This window comes from Oryctolagus cuniculus, chromosome 1 (assembly GCF_051225735.1).
Source record: "Oryctolagus cuniculus isolate XC-2025 breed Fujian yellow rabbit chromosome 1, ASM5122573v1, whole genome shotgun sequence".
Taxonomy (NCBI): domain Eukaryota; kingdom Metazoa; phylum Chordata; class Mammalia; order Lagomorpha; family Leporidae; genus Oryctolagus; species Oryctolagus cuniculus.
The window spans coordinates 148,297,415-148,319,616 of NC_142867.1; the positions used below are offsets into that span (position 1 = coordinate 148,297,415).

The 22,202-nt window shown below is 42.8% G+C and overlaps 1 protein-coding gene and 1 long non-coding RNA gene across 2 annotated transcripts in view; one reads left to right on the top strand and one right to left on the bottom strand.

Annotated features, from left to right (window-relative positions):
- The window catches only part of LOC127491322 (uncharacterized), a 38,668-nt gene extending 17,346 nt beyond the window's left edge, over positions 1 to 21,322 (top strand). Inside the window, exon 3 of the long non-coding RNA XR_007919956.3 lies at positions 21,233 to 21,322. This is a non-coding gene — a long non-coding RNA (uncharacterized LOC127491322). The remainder of the gene's footprint in view (positions 1 to 21,232) is intronic.
- On the bottom strand, positions 9,722 to 15,655 carry LOC138843012 (spermatogenesis-associated protein 31D4-like). The gene is made up of 4 exons (XM_051846822.3): positions 15,470 to 15,655; positions 14,713 to 14,758; positions 14,130 to 14,190; positions 9,722 to 13,849 (listed from the first exon to the last, which is right to left on the bottom strand). The coding sequence occupies exons 1-4, from the start codon at positions 15,653 to 15,655 to the stop codon at positions 9,772 to 9,774; spliced, it is 4,371 nt and encodes a 1,456-aa protein (XP_051702782.2). The 3' UTR covers positions 9,722 to 9,771.
- Positions 21,323 to 22,202: the final 880 nt, after the last annotated feature.

Genomic DNA, 22,202 nt, shown 5'->3' on the forward strand with positions numbered 1-22,202 from the left:
AGCATCATTTTTTCTAGATCTGCGAAGAATGTCTTTGGTATCTTGATTGGGATTGCATTGAATCTATAAATTGCTTTTGGGAGAATGGACATTTTGATGATGTTGATTCTTCCAATCCATGAGCATGGAAGATTTTTCCATTTGTTGGTATCCTCTTCTATTTCTTTCTTTAAGGTTTTGTAATTTTCATCGTAGAGATCTTTAACGTCCTTGGTTAAGTTTATTCCAAGGTATTTGATTGTTTTTGTAGCTATTGTGAATGGGATTGATCTTAGCAGTTCTTTCTCAGTCATGGCATTACTTGTGTATACAAAGGCTGTTGATTTTTGTGCATTGATTTTATATCCTGCCACTTTGCCAAACTCCTCTATGAGTTCCAATAGTCTCTTAGTAGAGTTCTTTGGATCCTCTAAGTACAGAATCATATCGTCTGCAAAGAGGGATAGTTTGACTTCTTCCTTCTTGATTTGTATTCCTTTGATTTCTTTTTCTTGTCTGAAGGCTCTGGCTAAAACTTCCAGAACTATGTTAAATAGCAGTTGTGAGAGTGGGCATCCCTGTCTGGTACCAGATCTCAGTGGAAATGCTTCCAACTTTTCCCCATTCAATAGGATGCTGGCTGTGGTTTTTTATAAATTGCTTTGATTATATTGAGGAATGTTCCTTCTATACCCAATTTGCTTAGAGTTTTCATCATGAAAGGGTGTTGAATTTTATCAAATGCTTTCTCTGCATCAATTGAGATAATCATATGGTTTTTCTTCTGCAGTCTGTTAATGTGGTGAATCACATTGATTGATTTGCGAATGTTGAACCATCCCTGCATACCAGGGATGAATCCCACTTGGTCTGGGTGGATGATTTTCCTGATGTGTTGTTGTACTCTATTGGCCAGAATTTTATTGAGGATTTTTGCGTCTATGTTTATCAGGGATATTGGTCTGTAATTTTCTTTCAGTGCTGCATCTTTCTCTGGCTTAGGGATTAAGGTGATGCTGGCTTCATAGAAAGAATTTGGGAGGATTCCCTCTTCTTCGATTGTTCTGAATAGTTTGAGAAGAAATGGGATTAGTTCTTCTTTAAATGTCTGGTAGAATTCAGCAGTGAATCCATCTGGTCCTGGGCTTTTCTTTGTTGGGAGGGCCTTTATTACTGTTTCAATTTCTGTTTCAGTTATGGGTCTATTTAGGTTTTCGATGTCTTCATGGTTCAATTTTGGTAGATTGCATGTGTCCAGGAATCTATCCATTTCTGATAGGTTTTCCTGTTTGCTGGCATACAGGTCATTGTAGTAATTTCTGATGATTCTTTTTATTTCTGTGGTGTCTGTTGTTACATTTCCTTTTTCATCTCTGATTTTATTGATTTGGGTCTTTTCTCTTCTTTTTTTAGTTAGTTGGGCCAATGGGGTGTCAATTTTGTTTATTTTTTCAAAAAACCAGCTTCTTGCTTGGCTTATTTTTTGTAATGTTTTTCTTGATTCAATCCTGTTAATTTCTTCTCTGGTTTTAATTATTTCTCTTCTCCTACTAGATTTGGGTTTGGTTTGCTGCAGTTTTTCTAGGTCCTTGAGGTGCGCTGAAAGCTCATTTATTTGGTACCTTTCCAATTTCTTGATATAGGCACCTATTGCTATAAATTTGCCTCTCAATACTGCTTTTGCTGTATCCCCTAAGTTTTGATATGTTGTGTTGTTGTCTTCATTTACTTCCAGAAAGTTTTTGATTTCTCTTTTGATTTCTTGAATGACCCAGTGTTCATTCAGGAGCATGTTGTTCAGTCTCCATGTGTTTGCATACTTTCTGGGGTTTCCTGAGTTGCTAATTTCCAGCTTCATCCCGCTGTGGTCTGAGAAGCTGCATGGTATGATTCTAATTCTTTTAAATTTGCTGAGACTTGCTTTATGGCCTAGTATGTGATCAATCCTAGAGAAGGTTCCATGCGCTGCTGAGAAGAATGTGAAGTCTGTAGATGTAGGGTTGAAAGTTCTGTAGATATCTGTTAGATCCATTTGGGCAATAGTGTCAATTAAATCTGCTGTTTCCTTGTTGATCTTCTGTCCGGATGATCTGTCTATTTCTGAGAGTGGAGTATTGAAGTCCCCCAGTACTATTGTATTGGAATCTAAATCTCCCTTTAAGTCCCTTAACATATCTTTTAAATAGACCGGTGCCCTGTAATTAGGTGCATATACATTTATAATAGTTACATCTTCCTGTTGAATTGAACCCTTAATCATTATATAGTGTCCCTCTTTGTCTCTCTTAACAGTTTTTGTATTAAAGTTTATTTTGTCTGATATTAATATGGCTACACCTGCTTTTTTTTGGTTTCTGTTGGCATGGAATATCTTTTTCCAACCTTTCACTTTCAGTCTGCATGCCTCTTTGTTAGAGAGATGTGTTTCTTGTAGGCAACAAATAGTTGGGTTGTGTTCTGTGAGCCAGTCAGCTAAACGGTGTCTTTTAACTGAAGAATTCAGACCATTAATGTTCAATGTGACAATTGATACGTAGTGACTTTGCCCTGCCATTTTCCCGGAAATATTTTCTAGTATATGCTTTGAGCTTCCCATGCTCTTTTACTGGTAGGTGTTCTTCCTTTCCCTTCTTTCATATTGATGGCCGTGTTTCTGTGTTTCTGAGTGTAGCACATCTTTAAGTATCTTTTGCAGGGCCGGACCAGTGGCCACAAAGTCTTTCAATTTCTGTTTGCTATGAAAGGTCTTTATTTCACCTTCATTCACAAATGAGAGCTTGGCAGGATATAATATTCTGGGCTGGCAATTTTTCTCTCTTAGCACCTGTGCTATGTCTCGCCATTCCCTCCTAGCTTGTAGGGTTTCTGATGAGAAGTCAGCTGTGAGTCTGATTGGAGATCCTCTGAGAGTAATCTGACGTTTCTCTCTTGCACATTTTAGGGTCTTTTCTTTATGTTTCACTGTGGTAAGTTTAATTACCACGTGTCGTGGTGAGGATCTCTTTTGGTCATGTTTACTGGGGGTTCTATGAGCTTCCTGTACTAGGATATCTCTGTCCTTCTCCAAACCTGGAAAGTTCTCTGCTAGTATCTCACTAAAAAGGCCTTCCAATCCTTTCTCTCTCTCCATGCCTTCAGGAACTCCTAGAACTCGAATGTTGGTTTTTTTAATAGTATCCTGTAGATTCCCAACAATATTTTTCAGGTTTCTAATTTCCTCTTCTTTTCTTTGGTTTGACTGTATGTTTTCCTGTGCTCTATCTTCTAAGTCCGATATTCTCTCTTCTGCTTCACCCATTCTGTTTTTAAGGCTTTCTAATGTGTTTGTCATTTGATCTATTGAGCTCTTCATTTCGATTTCTCTTCACTATAACACTTTCCTGTTCTACTAGTTTCTGACTTTCATTTTGACTCTTCCTTAAAATTTCGTTTTCACGAGAGAGATTTTCAATCTTGTCCATTAAGGATTTCTGTAGTTCAAGGATTTGCTTTTGAAAACTTCTAAATGTTCTTATCATAAATTTTTTGAAATCCGTATCTTGCATTTCTTCTATCTCATCATCTTCATACTCTTGGCTTGGGGTGTTTTGCTTATTTGGAGGCATCATAGTGTCATCGTTGATCTTGCTCCCTCTATTTCTGTGTTTGTTACTCGGCATAGTTAATTCTTCTTGCGTCACTGTGCGCTTTTTTTTTTTTTCTTTTTTTTTTTTTTTTTATACTGTGTCCGTGTTAAGTGGACTGCCTGCTGTTGGAGGAGCCTTAGAGGCTTGAGATGGGTGCGGCCTGAGAGCTCTGCCTGGTTCTTCCTGGTTAAGGGTGTGCAAAGGTGACACCCTCAGGTTATGCGTGGTAAATCTCTCTCTTTTTATTTATTTATTTATTTTATTTATTCAGGGGGTAAGTAACCCTGCAGGGCAGGGCTGTGCAGAATTGATGGTATTTAGCTTCCAGTCTTTGGCTCCTCTGGACTCCCACTGGGTTGCCTAGGCTACTGAATTGTAGTGACTCAGTTCCTTAACTCTCCCCCACTGATATGTAAATCCAAAGAGGAGGCCTGCTCTTTGTCTCTTGGGAATTCTTCAAGTCTTGCAGCCTTGTAACCTTTGCAAGGTTAGGGGGAAGAGAAACCCGAAGCTTTTTTTTTTTCCTTCTTTCCGGTAGTGAGTTTGCTGCACTTTCCGGCCCCCCTCTAGATTCTGACCCCCGTTTCCCCACCAATGTCTCGGGTTATTGAGCTCACCTCCCCTTCCAGCGCCGATGTGTGGACTCGGAGCCCTGAGCGTCTCAAGTCTCCCTGCTGTTTTCTGTGTGGCGTGCACTCTCCTTGGAGCACTGTCGCGCAGACCCTGGGGCTTCTGCGGCTGGGTCCCGCGACTTGGCTTCCGCGCGGTGGGCGACCTTGTTCTCCCAGTAGGTCCTCCGATTCACGCCTGCTCCATTCAGAAGGGTTTCCCCTGCAATTTTTGTTTGGTTCTATTTTCTGCGGCTACCGTAACTCCCCTTTTATTAAACTAAATTTTCCCGGACTATCGGTGCGCGCCCTCACTATTCCGCCATCTTGGCTCCCTGTGTGCATAATTTTTAATTTCTCTTGTGTATGATGCCTAGGAGAAAAATTGCTGGCTTAAATGGCAACTCTGTGTTTACTATTTTAAAAAACTGTCAAACTGTTTTCCAAAACACACTGTTTTCATTCTCTTGAACAGTATGTAAGACTATGTGTCTCTCTACATTTTCTCAAACCTTATTATCTGTTTTTTTCCAGTTTTTGTTTTCATTTTATTTGAAAGACAGGGAGACAGACCAACAGAAACAGAGAAACATATAGGGAGAGATCTTCCATCTGCAGGTTCACTGCCCAAATGCCCATAACAATGGGCCAAGCCAAATCTAAGAGATTGGAATTCCATCCAGATCTCTGAAGTGAGTGGTAGGGACCCAAATACTTGAGTCACTACCTGCTGCCACCCAGAGTTCACATTAGCAGGAAGTTAGATAAGAGGTGGAAGAGGGGCTGGAGCTGTGGCACAGCGAGTTAAAGCCCTGGCCTGGGGTGCCAGTATCCCGTAAGGGTACTGGTTCTTGTCCCTACTGCTCCTCTTCCTATCCAGCTCTATAATGTGGCCTGGGAAGGCAGTAGAAGATGGCCCAAGTCCTTGGGCCCCTGCACCTACGTGGAAGACCCAGAAGAGGCTCCTGGCTCTTGGCTTCAGATCAGCACAGCTCCAGGTGTTGCAGCCATCTGAGGAGTGAACCAGCGGATGAAGGACCTCTCGATAATTGCCTCTCTGTAACTCTTTGAAATAAATAAAATAAATCTTAAAAAAAAAAAAGCCACAAGAAACACATATTAAAAAAAAAAAAAAAAAAGAGGTGGAAGAGCCAGATTCAAACCAAGCACTCAGGTGTGGGATGGTAGCATCCCAAGAAGTGCCTCAACTCATTGTGCCAAATGCCTACCCCTGTTATATGATTATTCAATTGTGGTCATTCTAGTAGGTGTGAAGTGGCATTTCATAGTGGTTTTCTACTTCCTTTATGAGTAATGAAGTCAAGGAACTTCTGTTATAATCCTTTACTTTTAGCGGCATTTTAGGAAGGACATGAACTATTAGTATAGTTGATCTACCAAGTATAACTGGAAGCAAAATAACTTTTTTTAAATATGTAAAAGGAAAAAAATTCTTCTAAATATTTGAAAACATTTTCATAGCAATCTCAGGGTTTTGTCCACCTGTACTGTTTCCTACTTCAGTTCCTTTTAATGTTATGTTGTCTGTGTGGTTAAGGAACTGTAATACTATGCACTGAATTAGTTCTGTAAGATTACTTTCTGTATGGAGTAGGGGTAGGAATACCTTCTAATGACTTCTCAGGATTAACTAGAAGACAGAGCAGAACTGATTGCCAAAAGCTACAAAACTCAATGAGGTTTTTGTTGTTGTTGTTTTGACAGGCAGAGTTAGACAGTGAGAGAGACAGAGAAAAAGGTCTTCCTTCCATTGTTCACCCCCCAAATGGCCGCTATGGCCAGCGCGCTGCACTGATCTGAAGCCAGGAGCCAGATGCTTCCTCCTGGTCTCCCATGCGTGTGCAGGGCCCAAGCACTTGGGCCATCCTCCACTGCATTCCCGGCCACAGCAGAGAGCTGGACTGGAAGAAGAGCAACTGCGACAGAATCCGGTGCCACAGAACTGGTGCCCCAACTGGGACTAGAACCCGGGGTGCCAGCGCCGCAGGCGGAGGATTAGCTTAGTGAGCCAAGGCACTGGCCAGCTCAATGTGTTTTAATCACCAATCGTGTTTACATTTGTTGTGGTTAACTATGTTCCTCATGTGACAAATATCAAACAAATGTTGAGAGCATTTACATAAGGCAAATAACATACCTTCTAAGAGATGAATGAACAATGTTTAAATTGACTTTACACATTAATCATAGTGTAATGATGGGGTACATCACACCTGCCAAATGGTGACTGAAAGTTGTAGAGTAGGTACATGGAGAATCACATTATTCTACTTGATTCTGTGTATGTTTAAACATCTTTGTGATGAAAAGCTTTAAGAAAAAGATATTGAGTGCCTCATGAAGAGAGGAAGGAGGCAGTAAGGATTTCTGGCATGTGTAAATCAATCCATCAAGACCAGAGTTTAGTTATCTCTCAATAAAGACATTTCTAGAAGTCTAATTCCTTTGTAGTTGAGTACTGTGGAAGGAAAGTGATTTTTTCTGTGAGAAGGAAGGAAGGAAGGAAGGAAGGAAGGAAGGAAGGAAGGAAAGAAGGAAGGAAGGAAGGAAGGAAGGAAGGAAGGAAGGAAGGAAGGAAGGAAGGAAGGAAGGAAGGAGTTTTTTGATGAAGACTTCTATGAGGTAGCTTCTAGTTACTCTGTAAATGGTGAGTCCAACACATGTGCTGACCAAGGAGAGAGAGCTTAAAGTTTCAGCAAAGTGTAGGAGATCTCAAATGGTTTTGAGTAGAATGGAAGAGAGCATGAAGGGAATTGGTGATTTAAGTTCTGTTTTATTTGTTCACTGTTACATAGAGTAGGATAATGATTTGTGAAATGAATGAATAAATTATTTCCAGGCAGTGCTATAGCTGCCCATAGAAGCAGAAGAGTTGATCATAAAATTAATACAATAGTTATCAGTCACTTATAGGAATGCTTTTCTGGAAAAGCCAGAGAAATGGGATATTACCAGACAGGAAATATAAAAGTAGGTTGAATGAGAGTCATTTGGAGTGGGGCCTTTTAAATAAGACAATAAATAAGACAATAAAATTTGCTTAAAGAGGGAGGAACTGCGGGCATGAGGCTGGTGGGTAGATGAATAAGTGGAAAAATTATGACCCAGAGTTCAAAAGTTGACAAATATACAATGTATGCTGCAAAGTTAGAGGGATGAGGTCAAAGGGTCACACTATAATACTTCATATGGCAAAGACATTCCCAGTGCTAATCTCTGGGGTGTGGCAGTAACTTAACTGGAGTAAGACTCTAGATGGGAGAGTAGAGGTCTCCAAGTTACTGGTTTGTCAATCCACATGGATATTAGTTCCTCCACTGATCTCCACCTCTTCCAGTTCCTTGCCATGGGCCTCATCCCACATTTTTACCATCCCAGGACCTCCACAGAATCCTCATTGATTCTGCAATGTTAAGCTCCAGACAATGCAGGTTGAATGGCATAACTCCGGATAAGAAGATAGAAGTATGGTTGAGTGAGGGGCTGCAGTGAACATGTTTTATTTTTTGTTTTATTTTGACACCAAGAATTTCCAACATTTTACTATAAAAACTATCTTAAGTGCCTTCCAGGAAATTATCCAATGTTTTAACATTTATTTGAAAGGCAGAGTGTGGGGCTGGTGTTGTAGTGTTAGAAGGTAAACTGTGGGTATCACATATGGGTGCCAATTCATGTCCTGGCTACTCTACTTCCAATACAACTCCCTGATAATAGCCTGGAAAAGCAGTGGAGAATGCTGTTTGGACCCTGCCACCCATGCAGGAGACATGGTTGAAGCTCCTGGCTCTTCACTACAGCTTGGTCTCACACTGGCTCTTGGAGCCATCTGGGGAGTGAACCAGCACATGGAAGATTATCTCCCACCCTCCCTCCCTCCCTCTCTGTAGCTCTTAATTTAAAAAAAATGAACAAATATTTTAAAAATAAAGACAGAGTTATAGAATGAAACAGAGACAGAGATACATATCATCCATCTGCTGGCTCAATCTCCAAATAGCTGTCATGGCTGGGGCTAGGCAAGACAAAAGCTACGAGCCCAAATCTCCATCTGGGTCTCCCACATGGGTGGCAGGGGCCCAAGCACTTTAATCATCATCTGCCACCCTCTTAGTCATATTATCAAGGAGCTGCATGGAAAGTAGACTAGCCAGGACTAGAACTGGCACTCTGATATGGGCTGTTATCACAACAGGTAGCTTAATACACTGTTCCACAATGCTGGCCCCATTCATCCAATTTTGATTCCCAGTTTGTGTAAGTGGAGGGTCCATCCTTCTAGATCCCTATTTTAAGGGTACAGATATGCTCAGTCTTGGTCAAAAAGATCATTATTTGGCAGTGCAAGGAGGCCCCTCAAATATGTTACCCTGATTCATCGACCAGTATTCACCTCTTGATCATGGCCTAGAGGTATTCTGGGGGAATCCATCATAACTCCATTACCTCACCAAGATCAAAGGTGGCATCTCCAACTAGATAGGTGATGGATACACTAAGGGCAGATCTGGCAGTAGTTGTCATGTGTGAATAGAAAGTCAGCACCAAAACCAGCTTTCCTAAAGGGATGCCATGATGACAACAGCCCTGTGAATACAATTCTAGCACTCAAAGAAGAGCACCATGTACCTTCTGATGTAGCATGAGTAATCTCTGCAGCCCCTTATCAGCCCTATGGAAGTGGTGCCTGGGTCAGATTGGGATAGTAGAAAAGGATCATGAGGTGGGGATAAGGGGACATAAATTTCCTTCTATTGGAAAGGTCATCTCTTCTCTCCTACTCATTTTTTTCCCATAATTTCCCACTTACTCTAAGGAATTTTGTCCTTACATTCAACCTTACTTTGCCCTAGCAGTTAAGTAACTGTTCCACATTCCCACCACCAATATCTAGGGGATTATTTTACCCTGCAAAAATGTAATCAATTCAGCCAACCTGAAGAAATACCCAGGGCAGGGAGCTACCTTCATAAGCTTATTTTCCAGTAGGAAAACATCAATGCCCCAAAGTATGGTTTCCCAATGCATTACTATACCACTCATGACAGATTCTCAACCAACAATAATAATGTTCCTAGACCTTAACCCAATCAGTCCCATGTCTACTATGGCAATAATCTTCAACCACGCCTGAGGTGAAGTTCACTCACCTGTGTCATGCTCTAGTCATTGACAATATTGTCTTTTAAAAAAATAAGATTAAGCACAATTTTCTAGAAAAGATATGTGACTTTGACCCTCTTCAGATATGATGACTTACCTCCCTTATTCCTCCAGAGGCCAAGAAATAGTCAGTGAGGGGGTGGGTATATGGGCTGCCAAACTATCGTACAGACTAGGAAACAGCACATGTACTCAGACTTCTCCGGGGACGGAAGGGCCTTAAGGGGCACTTGATAACCATCCCCCTAGAGCTCCAGTGGACTGGTATAAACCCTATGTTACTTAAATCCCATGTCTCCAAAATAGTACACATAAAAGACAACAATCTTTAGAATATTTATTGTGGAAAATCAGTGTGTTCAACAAGGGATAAACTATTTTGGAGGAAGAAATCTTCCACCCTGGAAATGCTGCAGGAGCATTTTATGTTTGAAGAGTAGAGACAGATCTCCCAATACAGTGCCTTCAGAAAATGTAGGTGTGGTTTGAGACACCTGGCTGGCTAGATGCCTGCAGGTATGGTTTGGATGGGGCAGGAACTCTTTGTTGGGCATGGATGCCAGATGCCTCTGTGATAGTGGCTGATCCTTGAATGCCACAACTTTCTGGGACCGTCTCACCCTGTCTGTGGTCAGTACATTCTTCAATGGGTAATTTTGGTCAGCCAAGGGTGCTTTTTGGCTACATGTCTTGGTACTTTTCACATTACAGGAAGAAGCTTTATAGTTAAAAGGATGTCCCTGGACAGTATCTGCCTGGGCCTGCAATTGTGCCTTAAGAGTTTTCACAGGCTTTGTCGGAGAGAAACGTGATTCTTGGGGGCAGGTGATTCTGACACCATGGCTACTCCCTGGTTTCACATCTAACACCTTGCCAATGTGTGTCTTCACTTGCAGAGTTTTGGTGTTGCCAGTAGAGGCAGCTCTACTATTAACTTTGCTTTGGCTCTGCACAGATGATGGTGGGGAAGTCCCCTTTCCAAGGAAACTTTCTTGCCCTTTGTTTGTGCTGCTAGGACAAATCCATTGCAAACATTTTTTTATCTGTTTTTGGAACAGATTTTCAGGAGGAGGCTGATCCTTCAGTGACGAGGTTGGGGAAGATATGCTTCCAAGCATCTTCTTTAATGCCCTGTCTTGACCAGGGCAGCTCTTCCTACTGGGTTGTGGTGTCCCCAACCCTGCATCCCCTTCACCAAGCTCTCCTGTTTTTGGTCGCAAATGATGCAGTCTCTTTGAATTTGGAGGGACATTCTTATCCCAGCAGTTCTGCAAGATATGCTTAGGGACCCAGGGCTCCTGATGCTGTTCCATGCTGACTGGTGTGTTGTCCAAATGTACATGCATAACCTGAGAACCTGCCATGTTCCCATTGGAGACACCCTGGGCACTAGTCAGCAAGGTTTTGGAAATCAAGTTATCTGAGGCATCAGCCGTATCTGTGGACTGGCCTTGAACAGGGCTATGATCCCTGTTCTCCAATTTCGACTTTAATTCACTCAGCAAGTGCTTTCTAAAGTCTGATAGTTTAGGATCCTGGGAAACTGATGTTGGTGAGGGAATTTCAGTAGCCAGGGTAGTTTTTTCTTTCTTTGTTTTCTCATCTACTGCTGCAGAGTCCCCTGACTTGCTGGTTGTCAAGGCACTGGCAGATTTTGATCGAGGAGCAAGGAGCTCCTTTGCCTTAAATATCTCTCTAGACTTGTTAAACCTTGGGAAGTACTCTGAAGTCTTTACTTTGGGAGCCTGAAGCCTTTCTTTGTTGCTGGAACTCACTCTCTTATCCTTTGGCTCAGGTCCAGTCCCATCATGACTTGTGGACACCAGCACTGGGCTGTGTCTATTGTCTGGTCCAGTCTCTTTCTTAATTTTTTTGTCTGTGATGCACGGACAACTCTGTCTGCCATAAAGCTCCTGTTTTCCCTTCGGGGACAGTGGTCTCAGGTCCCCCTGTCCTCCCTTCCTAACAGGTGATTCAGCAGGAAGCAGATGATCCAGATTGGGTGCTGACTTTCTCATCTTCAATTTGTCTCTACACAAAGCTGTAGAGCTCCTACCGAGTGACCTGGATACCATAACTTTGGAATGCATCCCAGAACTAAGGCAATCTTGGGAGGAACAACAGGAATGGCCTAAGGAAGAAGATGAGTCCTCTCTGTTACTGAAGATGTGTATGGATTCAAGGACCCTGGTGGGAAGGCCATACTTCATCCTTATGTAGAAACTGCTTATATGGTCTTCCAGCATCTTTAGTTTGCCAGAAGCCAAGAAATAAATCTCCTGGGAAGTGTTCAAGTTAAAGTTTCTCACAGATGATGCCCCATCTATCTGTTTTTCACTGTGAGATTTCTCAGCAAAAGATATTGTCTGCTTAAGGGCATGCCATGAACTATGAACAGTCTCAGGAAGTCTACCCTCTTTTATTTCTTCACTTTTCTTATTTAAATGTTCTTTGAGTGCATTTTCTAGTTGTTTCTGATTTATACTTATCCCTGAGGCCCTTGAATCATTCCCATACAGACTCACTGTATGACTTCCTTGATCTTTCTCAGAGTCAGACCCTAAACTCTTATCTGAGTATCCTTCTGGGTCACTCAATAGATGATCACTAGGGCCATTCTTTCGGCTGTGTCTCTGATGGTCCTTCTCTTCGTTATCTGACTGAAACTCTTCTGAGCTTGTCTCATCGGAGATTGAAAGTTGGCTCGATTCAGAATTCCTTAAATTGTTGCTACTCTGTTCCTTCAACAAAGATATCCATTTGAGTCTGTGAAGACTCTTTGATGCATGTATTTCAGGAACATCTCTCTCAGGATTAATCAGTGTCAGAGACTCATTGACCCTGCGGGGTAAGCCCCATCGGTGTTGAATGAGTCTCTTTCTAAGGTGGTACTCAAATTTCTTACGAAGCTCACTGCTCAGAGGGTAATCTCCAGGAATGATGGAGATTGGAACATGGATTTTGGAGGACTGGCTCACCAATGAAACATTGGGAGGGGGAGGACAAAGGTATTCCCGAGATGTTTTGACCACAGAGGGTAAACCCCACAAACGTTCCTGTTCTTTCTGTAGCACATTGTATTCTAGCTGATGAAGTTCAGATTGCATGAGACACTGTGCCTCATTATGAGGTCTATGGAAGCACACTCCACAGATCCTAAGCTGGAAATCGGGAGATGTTGGTAACATTGAGATTGGAGATTGAAGGTTGGACTGAGACTGTGCCGGAGTAGCATGTTGTGACTGTGATTGGGAGACAGTTTTAGTTGAGGATTGAGTTTGGATCTCAGGCAAGATCAGAGGTTGGAAATTGGAAAGTCCTAAAGATCCTTGAGATGTGGAAGCTTTGGAGATTCCATTAAAGATGACCAAAGTAGAGGGACAGTCATCTGAATGACGGATAATTGAGCACAAGGACTCACTGTGCAAAGATGGAAGACCCCAAAAGTATTGCTGGTTCATCTGCAGCTCCTCTGGTTTGCCTTTGCTGTTTCCAAAATAAAGGGAGACTGCTGAGTCATGCTTATCAGCATCTGACTCTACCATTGGCTCTGATATATACAGTTGGTGGTCTGGACTGACTGCTGACTCATGTCTATCAGCACTTGACTCTGAAGTATTCAGTTGGTGGTCTGAACTAAGTTGTTTTAGAAATGGTTGCATTTTATTTTCCCTTTCCTTCTGGATCAGGAAGTCACCCCTCTTTCTTACTTGTTTCTCCAAGAGTGCCAGATTGTCATGGCTGAGTAACAAGCAGTTAGTGGGTTCTACAAAGTTGGATGCACATTCTGTGCAAGAGGTCTCAGAAGATTGGCCATCAACAAGCTCATGCTTGATACTATCTTGTTCTACGTTGGAAGAGGACAAGTCTTTGGCATCCTTGACCTCGTCCTGCTGCCAGGATGATTCTGGCATTGAATGGTCAATTTCACTGACTGTTGGAATATCAGTTGACAACCCATCAGGGCTATTCATTACAGACAGAGCAATCTCTGGATGCAGATCATGATCTGATCTCTGAGAGTGATGTGGTGTGGGAGGGCAAAGAGCAACAGGTTGGGGTGGGAAAGGGTCCACTGGGAGTTTTGAAGCCAAGGGAGGAATAGGCTCTGATGGTACTGAGTCAGCTGGTGGGTCGGGGGACAGTAAATCAGGTAAAGAAGCAACATGGTTAAGTGAGACAGTAGAAGGGGGAGGTGGAGATGGCACATGCAAAGAGGCTGACTTTTGGCCTCTTGGATGAGTTTTTGAGTGGTCAGATGTCACAGTCAATGAGGTCTTAATCACAGAAGCTGAGGAAGCCATATAATGCACAGAGGAAGTATCATCTATCAGTTTCCCCAGCGACAGCAGTCGACTGACTTTGGCAGCCACTCTGTTACACACCGTACAGTGAGGGTCTGGACACAGCAGGTGACGGAAACTGGTGATATCTTGATGTTGGCTCTGGGGTCTACAGGAAACAGGAAGAAAAGGCTGTGGTCAAGACCAGAACATGGAAAGGAGGTTCTGCCGGCCTAGTGGGGATAGGGATAGCCCAAGCCTACTGTTCCCATCACCTCACATTTGTGATGTCACACTAACTCTGTAGCCCCTCCCTGAGGCTTTTATCACATTCCGTTCCTATGGCTACCTGCCTCACATCATAATGGCAGGCTTCACTGATCCCTGGAATATATGGAACATGTTTAAAAAAAAAGGGGGACCAGGAAAAAAGAGGAAAGATTAATCACCTTTTCAAAACAGAAAGAAGCTTCCATCCCTCCTCTGCTTCTTTCTTGTTAATCCTTGAACCTGGGACATCAGGAAAGTAGAACATATGTAATGAAAGTAGAAGCAATAAGAATCATATAGGAATCCCTCTATGAGAGCCCCTGGGGATACTAAATTCTGAATGCTCCAAGAATCAGTAGTTATGGAAAGATTGTCAATGATAATATTAATAACACATGTGTATGTGGCAATATTTATAAAGCACTCAGTGAAGAATGTGCATACCCGAGAAGTTAAAGGGCATCTATAAAGGCAGGGGACTGAAGTTCTGACTACAAGACACTAGTAGTCCATACTTATTTCTCACCTCATCACATTTTGGGCAGTAACTGTTGTCCATGCATCTCAGATTCCTGCCCACAGATGGGCTAAGGAAGAACTCTGAGAAATGTCTCAGGTATGACTGTCTTTTCCAGGAGTTTCTCCTCTGAGTATTCTGTTTTCGCAGACAGACTGTATATAGCAACTGACATTCTCAGAGGCCCTGGATCTAAAACAGGAAGGATCACCCTTGCAAAGATCAATGTGAACAGAGAATCTTACCTCTAAATGTTCCACCTTTCCGCCGCCTCTTGGCTGTACCCCGACACTGAGAACAAAAAGTAAAGAATGAGAGACTAGTTTCACTTCTCTTCCTCTTTTTACCACCCCAAATGTCTCTTCATTTTAAATTATAAACATGTATTACTTACATTACTAATGTTTACAGGTGATCCAATATTTTTATTTTTTCCTTCTTTAAAAAGAAAATTTTGTCTATGGGATGCAGAGTTTCAGTGAAATGTCCATGCTCAAAAAGGCACAGAATCTGAGTCCAACTGTTCCATCTGTAATCCCTCAGATAAACATGTCCTTTGGGGACAGAACTCGGGCTCCAGCCTCTTTCAGACACTTAGCATTGCTCTCCTGCTCAGCTCAACAGAAAGGAAGGCTTGATGGAGGGACACCTGACATGGGAATGAGACTCATGGTCAAGTGTGAGGAGGAATGACCTCCGTCAGAGAAGCCAAATTCTCTAGTGAAGCCATAACAGGACTGCAGCAGAGTGTTGGATTTTATCCTAGAAACCTCCACCATACCAGACAGGTGGTCTGTGAGCTTCACTTGTAAGCCTTTGTTCCCCCCAAACCCATCCCTGCCTAGCCTCTGCCCCAAAGGAAGGTGGTGCTGTGTCCTTCCTCAGACTTCCCATCTCTGGCTTCTCTCTGAGGAAACCAAACTCGTTTAGATATGAGAGAACAGAAATGGGAAACAACAGCAACATCAACATCCTTCTTGGAGTTCACCCGTGGTTCCTTACCTTTTCGGTGGTCTTCTTTTTCCAGATGGTTGTGAAAAATAGCTTTAATACCAGGTAGCTCAGGTACAAAAAGATCAACTGCAACCCACTAATAAGAGTGTAGTTGAGGCTGCTATCAATAAAAATAGAGCTGAAGCTCAGCCACAGCTCAGAATGGCTCTTCAAAAATGAGAGGACGTACTCCATCCATTATCTGAATCGCAATGCTGCTGAGAGACAACTGAGGGTTGAGGGTTCAAGCCCTTGACTATATAGTTCCAGCTCTGCATCACAGATTATGAGTCACAAAGGGAATCTGAGGCTAGAGAGGATGACATCATGATGTGCCCACAGCCCCGCCCCTTCCTAGAGCCCAGTAGATCTGCTTGCCCAGCCCTTTCACTCTATCTTCAAACTCCATGCTTTCCCCTATCCTATGTCAAATTTCTATCTATAATTCACATGTGACCTGAGTCCATTTTACTATTAGGTGCCCTTGACTTAAAGCTCACCAATTCCACAGCCTTGAAAGTCTGAATTTTTGCTTGTACCCAGACATGTATACTCTTAAGATCACATATATCACCGAATCCACCTGCTATACTGCTTTTGCCTTACACCAACCCAGATTCAAAATTTAGGTTCATTTTACTTGTTTAGTCTTATGAATGCTAAGTACTATTTTGTTTGTTTCAGCCTTTACTGTCTTCAGAGGGGCTCATAATTCAACAGGCACAAAACACATAAGTGTAAAATAAATATATATAATGACTTCAAGCAATGTTGGACTATATTTAGCACTTATTTTTCTGGTTAGTATAGCTTAAACTGTATGAAGACATTTATTTATATATTTACTTCACAGGCAGAGTTACAGAGAGAAAGGAAGAGACAGAGAGGGGTCTTGTACCCACTGGTTAACTCACCACATGGACACAACAGCCAGAGCTGGGTCTATTGAAATCCAGGAGCATGGGGCTTCTTCTAGGTCTCCTATGTGGGTGCAGGGGACCAAGCACTTGGGCCATCTTTCACTGATTTCCCAGGCCATTAGCAGAGAGCTGGATGGGAGGAGGAACAGCTGAGACACAAACCAGTGCCCATGTGGGATGCTGGCACCACAGGCGAAGGCTTAACCTACTACACCACAGCACCAGTCCTGAATGAAGACTTTTGAGACATGCTCTATATACAAATAATCCTTTGACTAATCAACCCAGTATTTTAAAAACTAAAATCTTTTCAAACTTTATTTCAAGCTTCAATTTGTTGTTTTAAGGCCACTTCTAACTCTAAAGTACTGGGCCTCAAGATCAATAGATGTGTGACTCCTTCAAACCAAGGAAGGGTAACAGTGCGCTAAACAATTGATCCCCTCAGTCCTTGGTGGCAGACTGGGACTTAGGAGAGTCAGGTTATTGGAACAGAATCTAATCTTTGCAGACTATCCTGATTACTTTTTTTTCATTTTTTAAGATTTATTTATTTATTTGAAAGGCAAAGTTACAGAGAGGCAGAGGCAGAGAGAGAAGTCTTCCATCAGCCAGTTCACTCCCCAAATGGCTGCCACAGCTGGAGCTGGGGCAATCCGAAGCCAGGAGCCAGAAGGCCCCTCAAGGCCTCCCATGCAGGTGCAGGTTCAGGGGCCCAAGGACTTGGGCCATCCTCCACTCCTTTCCCAGGCCATAGCAGAGAGTTGGATCAGAAGAAGAGCAATTGGGATTCAAACTGATGCTCATATGGGATGCTGGCACTGCATGTTTTGGCTTTACCTGCTATGCCACATTGCCAGTCCCCATCCTGATCACTTTTGTGGACCAAGTAAAAGTGATCTTACAGTGCCTTGCCAATGTGGGAGTGGGCAGGGGATGGTTTAGAAGGTGTGCTCTATATAAGCACCCTACAAATGTCTAAAATACACTTCTTGTAACAATTTATTCAGGCTTCTGTTGTCAGGTTTAAATCACTCCAAATCCACGCACCTACCCCCACCCATTTTCCTATGCATTTACTCAGATCTTGTCATGACAGCTGTGCTCTGAAGTGCCTCCTAATTACTCCTGTCTTTCTTAAACTGTGAAGCCTTTGAATGGATGCCTATGGCCCAACTCTGTTACTTGATGTCTTTGGAAGAGGGAAGGTTGAACAGCCATTTCTGCTATCTAGTTGATACATCTGGACACCAAGAGGCCAAAACTTCCTTCCCTATTAGAAGTAAGGCCCTCCCTTGCATCCCTACATTTCCAGGGAGAGTGGGCCAATGTTAGCCATGTTTAGGGGGCAGCCAAATCACTCACTGTGTATTTAGGACTTGAGAGACATTGCAAGCTCTCTATTCCGGGACAACTAGTAGCCATGAGGAATGCAAGATTAAAATGCAACTGGTTTTGTTTCCTGGTAAATGAACATGACTTCTGTTAGCCAGATGGGACCTGTTATTAGATACATTGTGAAGTCCACCCTCACTGCAGGGGTCAGCTTTGAGAAATACAAATGCTGAGATTTCTCAGCACTAGCATCTGCAGATACTTGGATGCTGGCACTGTCCTGAGGCATAGACTCCAGATATGGGGTTAAACTCCCCCTCTGGTTTGCATACCCTTGGTGTGGCAGTGTAAGCCCCTAAAGATGTTCAGGGCACTGGAGCATCAGGAAGGTTTAAGCAAAACCCTGATGGCTGGTGTTAGCTTTATACTGGTTTCTATCACCCTGGAACTTAGCCTCCAGGAATGAGGTACAATGCCCCTAGAGGTCCAAATCTCTGTGGTGGTGGTGGTTGCTGGGAAAATGTCCCAAACATATACATAATTGCCACTAGGTGGACTAGCACCTAAGTGGTGTCAGTGCCCTCTAGTTTGCCAGTTATACTAAGTATTGTGGTTAGGAAAAATTAAGGAGCATTGGGTGATGATAAAATACTCAGGATTTAAATCAACCTGCAGGAGAGCCACCAACTGGCCTGGAACAGAGAAAGCAATCTTGGGATATAAAAAGGAGACTCGGGGATGCCAGTTCTCTAACACAAGGCATTTAAGTTGGATGCTTAAGCATAACTGGGCTCACAGAGAGCCATGTCTACTTTTGTCTTTTCAGGTTCTACAGAGACTTTTGAGCTGTGTATAGTACAGTGCCCATTCCTATGAACTTATTCCTTAAGGTACATTTTCAAAAACTGGCTATGGGAGCTCAAACTCCATGAGGAAATTGATAAAAATAGCATTTTGAGTGTTTGACAATAGAGATAGGATTGAAGCAAAAAGGATACTACGACATGGAAAACAGTGCAAATAGCACATTCATAGGACGGCAATAGCTACAAACTAACATGTAGCAAGCTCAGACTCAGTCCAGGGGACATCCTGCCAGGGCAAAAGAGACTTACATGTGGGAAGCCAGGAATGCTCCCAAAGGCTTCCCAATGGGAAATAATTAAGGAAGTGTATGACTTTGCCCATTTGGAGAGAGGAAACCTGATGTAAATAGTTTCTTGGATATCTGGAGGGAAAGGACTGCATGCTGTTATAATGAAGTAATGTGTTCCTATACCATCTGTTTCCCAAATAACTCTGGTGGTCATATCAAGCTACCCTCCTTACTAACCCTATTCCAAGGAGAAAGTATCCAGGTGAAGACTGGCAGATAGACTCCACTAACATGCCTTCAGCAAATAATTACAAATATCTACTGATCTTTATAGATACTTCCACAAGATGGATAGAAGTTTTTCCTATTCAAATAGAATAGGCACAAGAAGTGTCCAAAGCCATGTTAAAGGAAATAGTTACTTGCTTTGGCCTTCCAGGGCCACTCCAGTATGACAGTCGCCCCTTATTTGTGGCTAAAGTTATTCAGCAGGTAGCTACAGATTTAGGGGTCTCATTATCTCCATGCCTCTTGGATACCTCACTCATCAGGTAAAATCAAAAAGGATCATCATAATCTTAAGAAAAGAAGGAGGTACCTTTCTCTGAAGGGAGGAGAGAACTTCCACTTTGACTACGACCTTGTTTACATATGATCAGAGTTGGTGAACTCAAAAGGCTTCCATAGCCTTGGCAGCTCATGACAAGAGCCTAGGGTGATTACTGATGCCATAAACTGTGGGGAGCAACTGAGACTAGACTAAGTTACTGGAATTAAGACTTATTCTATGCATCTGCTCTCCCACAATATGGCGCTGAGAGAGAGAGACCAAACAACTTCTACGCAGCTGCCTCATCAGTTTGACGAGCTGCAGGAGCTGATCCTGCTCCTGATTGGAGGAGAGCAGCATACTCGGCATGTGGGTAGCAGAGTTGGGATTGGTGGAAGAGAACTATAAAGGAGGAGAGAGACAACATGCACCAGGAACATCTGAAGGAACACCTGAGGAACATCTGAGCAGCCCCTGAGAGAGCCGGCCGGCGGTGTGCCGATCCTCCGTGGAAGCGGGGAAAGCGGCGGGGGGTGCCGCCCCTCCACGGAGGTGGAGGGGCCGGCAGCTAACCCTGGACGGCGTTGTTCCTCTGCAAGTGAGGGACCGGCAGCTAACCCGGGAAGGGCCGAGCAGACAAAAGAACAGCTCAGGGTTTCGTGTCGTTCCTCCGCGAATGGGGGAGCGACAATAAACAAGAGTGTCAATTTGTTAAGTCAACAACAGGAGTCACTGTGCACTTACTCCTCATGTAGGATCTCTGTCCTTAATGTGCTGTACATTGTGATTTAATGCTATAACTAGTACTCAAGCAGTATTGTTCACTTTGTGTTTCTATGTGGGTGCAAACTGTTGAAATCTTTACTTAATATATGCTAAACTGATCTTCTGTATATAAAGAGAATTGAAAATGATTCTTGATATGAATGGAAGGGAAGAGGGAGAGGGAAAGGGGAGGGTTGTGGGTGGGAGGGAAGTTATGGGGGGGGGAGCCATTGTAATCCATAAGCTGTACTTTGGAAATTTATATTCATTAAATAAAAGTCAAAAAAAAAAGAATATTCTGGCTAAGTTTTGCCAAGAAACCTTAGGAACATGGCTTAAATGATTGCCTATTGCCCTCCTCAGGATAACAATGGCAGCTAAGGCTGTTTTAAAGCTTAACCATTTGAAATGCTATATGGAAGACATTTCCTCACTTCTCAGATCCTCTTTGATTCAGAAACTCAAGATAAGATATATTATTGGCTGGCGCCATGGCTCACTAGGCTAAACCTCCACCTGCAGTACCAGCACACTGGGTTCTAGTCCCGGTCAGGGTGCCGGATTCTGTCCCAGTTGCCCCTCTTCCAGTCCAGCTCTCTGCTGTGGCCCGGGAAGGCAGTGGAGGATGGCCCAATTGCTTGGGCCCTGCACCCCATGGGAGACCAGGAGAAGCACCTGGCTCCTGGCTTCGGATCAGCGCAGTGCGAAGGCTGCAGCATGCCGGCTGCAGTGGCCATTGGAGGGTGAACCAACAGAAAAGGAAGACCGTTCTCTCTGTCTCTCTCTTTCTCACTGTCCACTCTGTCAAAAAAAATTTAAAAAAAGATATATTATTAATTTAGCTAAGTTACAAAAGGCTCTTATGGAGTATGACAACAAAATTTTTCCAGTGCCAAATCCCAAAATTATCCACAGCCTGTTTCCCCAGGAGACTTAGTCTTATTAAAAACTTGGAGAGAAGGCTCTTCCTCTGACCCTTTATAGCATAAATAGGAGGGACTTACTAGGTGCTACTGAGCCCTCCTACTACCGTTAAGTGACAGGGAATTCTAAGCTGGGTACATTTGTTAAGAATTACTAAATCTTTACCTCTTGAATCTACCCAGATATACAGAAGTTTGCCTACTCTTGAAAACTAATTGAATACCCCAAATACCTTTTCAAAAAGCAAAAAGGTAAGTAAAGTCTGCTTTTGTCATGTCAAAACTGTTGTTCTTTATGGTAGACATATTTAACCTACCTCTTTTTCTGATACTCGCAGGAAACTGCTACTGGCAGAAAAATTCCTCAATGAGGTTTTTCTATCATCATAGTAGACAATCCTGTTATATACCTCATGAAGCCATTTTTAAAAATCTGTCTATTGCTTGGGGCAACCTAGCCTTTATTTCAGACCTACTTTTACTCAAGTACTCAAGTACAGCAGGTACCAAGTCTGGATGCTCTAAGGTAGTTATGGACAACCTGCTAGCCTTAGAATATATACGGAGGAGCAATGAGGAGCATATGTAGGGATGAATAGGCTGTCACATCTACTCTAACAGCACTACCATTTCACTATAAAAAATTACAAATCTTTATGCCCAGGCTTCATGAGATAATCTATCAGTACCATCTATTTGGAAAACAATAGAATATACTTTTCCTTTGTTAAATGGGATTCCACCTTCAATTTATCTTTTCAATTATGCTCATCCTGATTGAGAAACTTGTCTGTTTCATAATTCAACAGCTTCTCAGAGTAATGATGACCATGCAGAGGCCATAGTCATTGGTACTGAATAATGAAACCCTCTGGCTTGTGAAACAGATGTGTTAGATGAGATAGGTAGAGGTTTCTGAAGCCAGGGTAGGCAAGGAGAACAACTCTGATCAGCAGGAAGTACATACAGAAGACTGAATTTCATCCGTCAGTATACGCTTAAGATTAAGGGTCAGAAATCTCTGTGAGGCAAATGATATGGGACAGGCATGCAGCTAGTTAGGTCTGCAGAGTAGAAGTCAGAAGCCATGGCCTATTGCACCATGTACCCTCCTACTTGCCAGTCAAAATGCCCACCTTCCCATGTTGCATCT

Coding starts and splice junctions, on each gene's coding strand:
- LOC138843012 (XM_051846822.3), bottom strand. CDS start 15,655: ATGGAGTACGTCCTCTCATTTTTGAAGAGCCATTCTGAGCTGTGGCTG. Junction 14,191..14,712: donor GAAAGGTGGAACATTTAGAG/GTAAGATTCTCT, acceptor CTGATGTCCCAG/GTTCAAGGATTAACAAGAAA. Junction 13,850..14,129: donor CTTCTTTCTGTTTTGAAAAG/GTGATTAATCTT, acceptor TGTTTCCTGTAG/ACCCCAGAGCCAACATCAAG.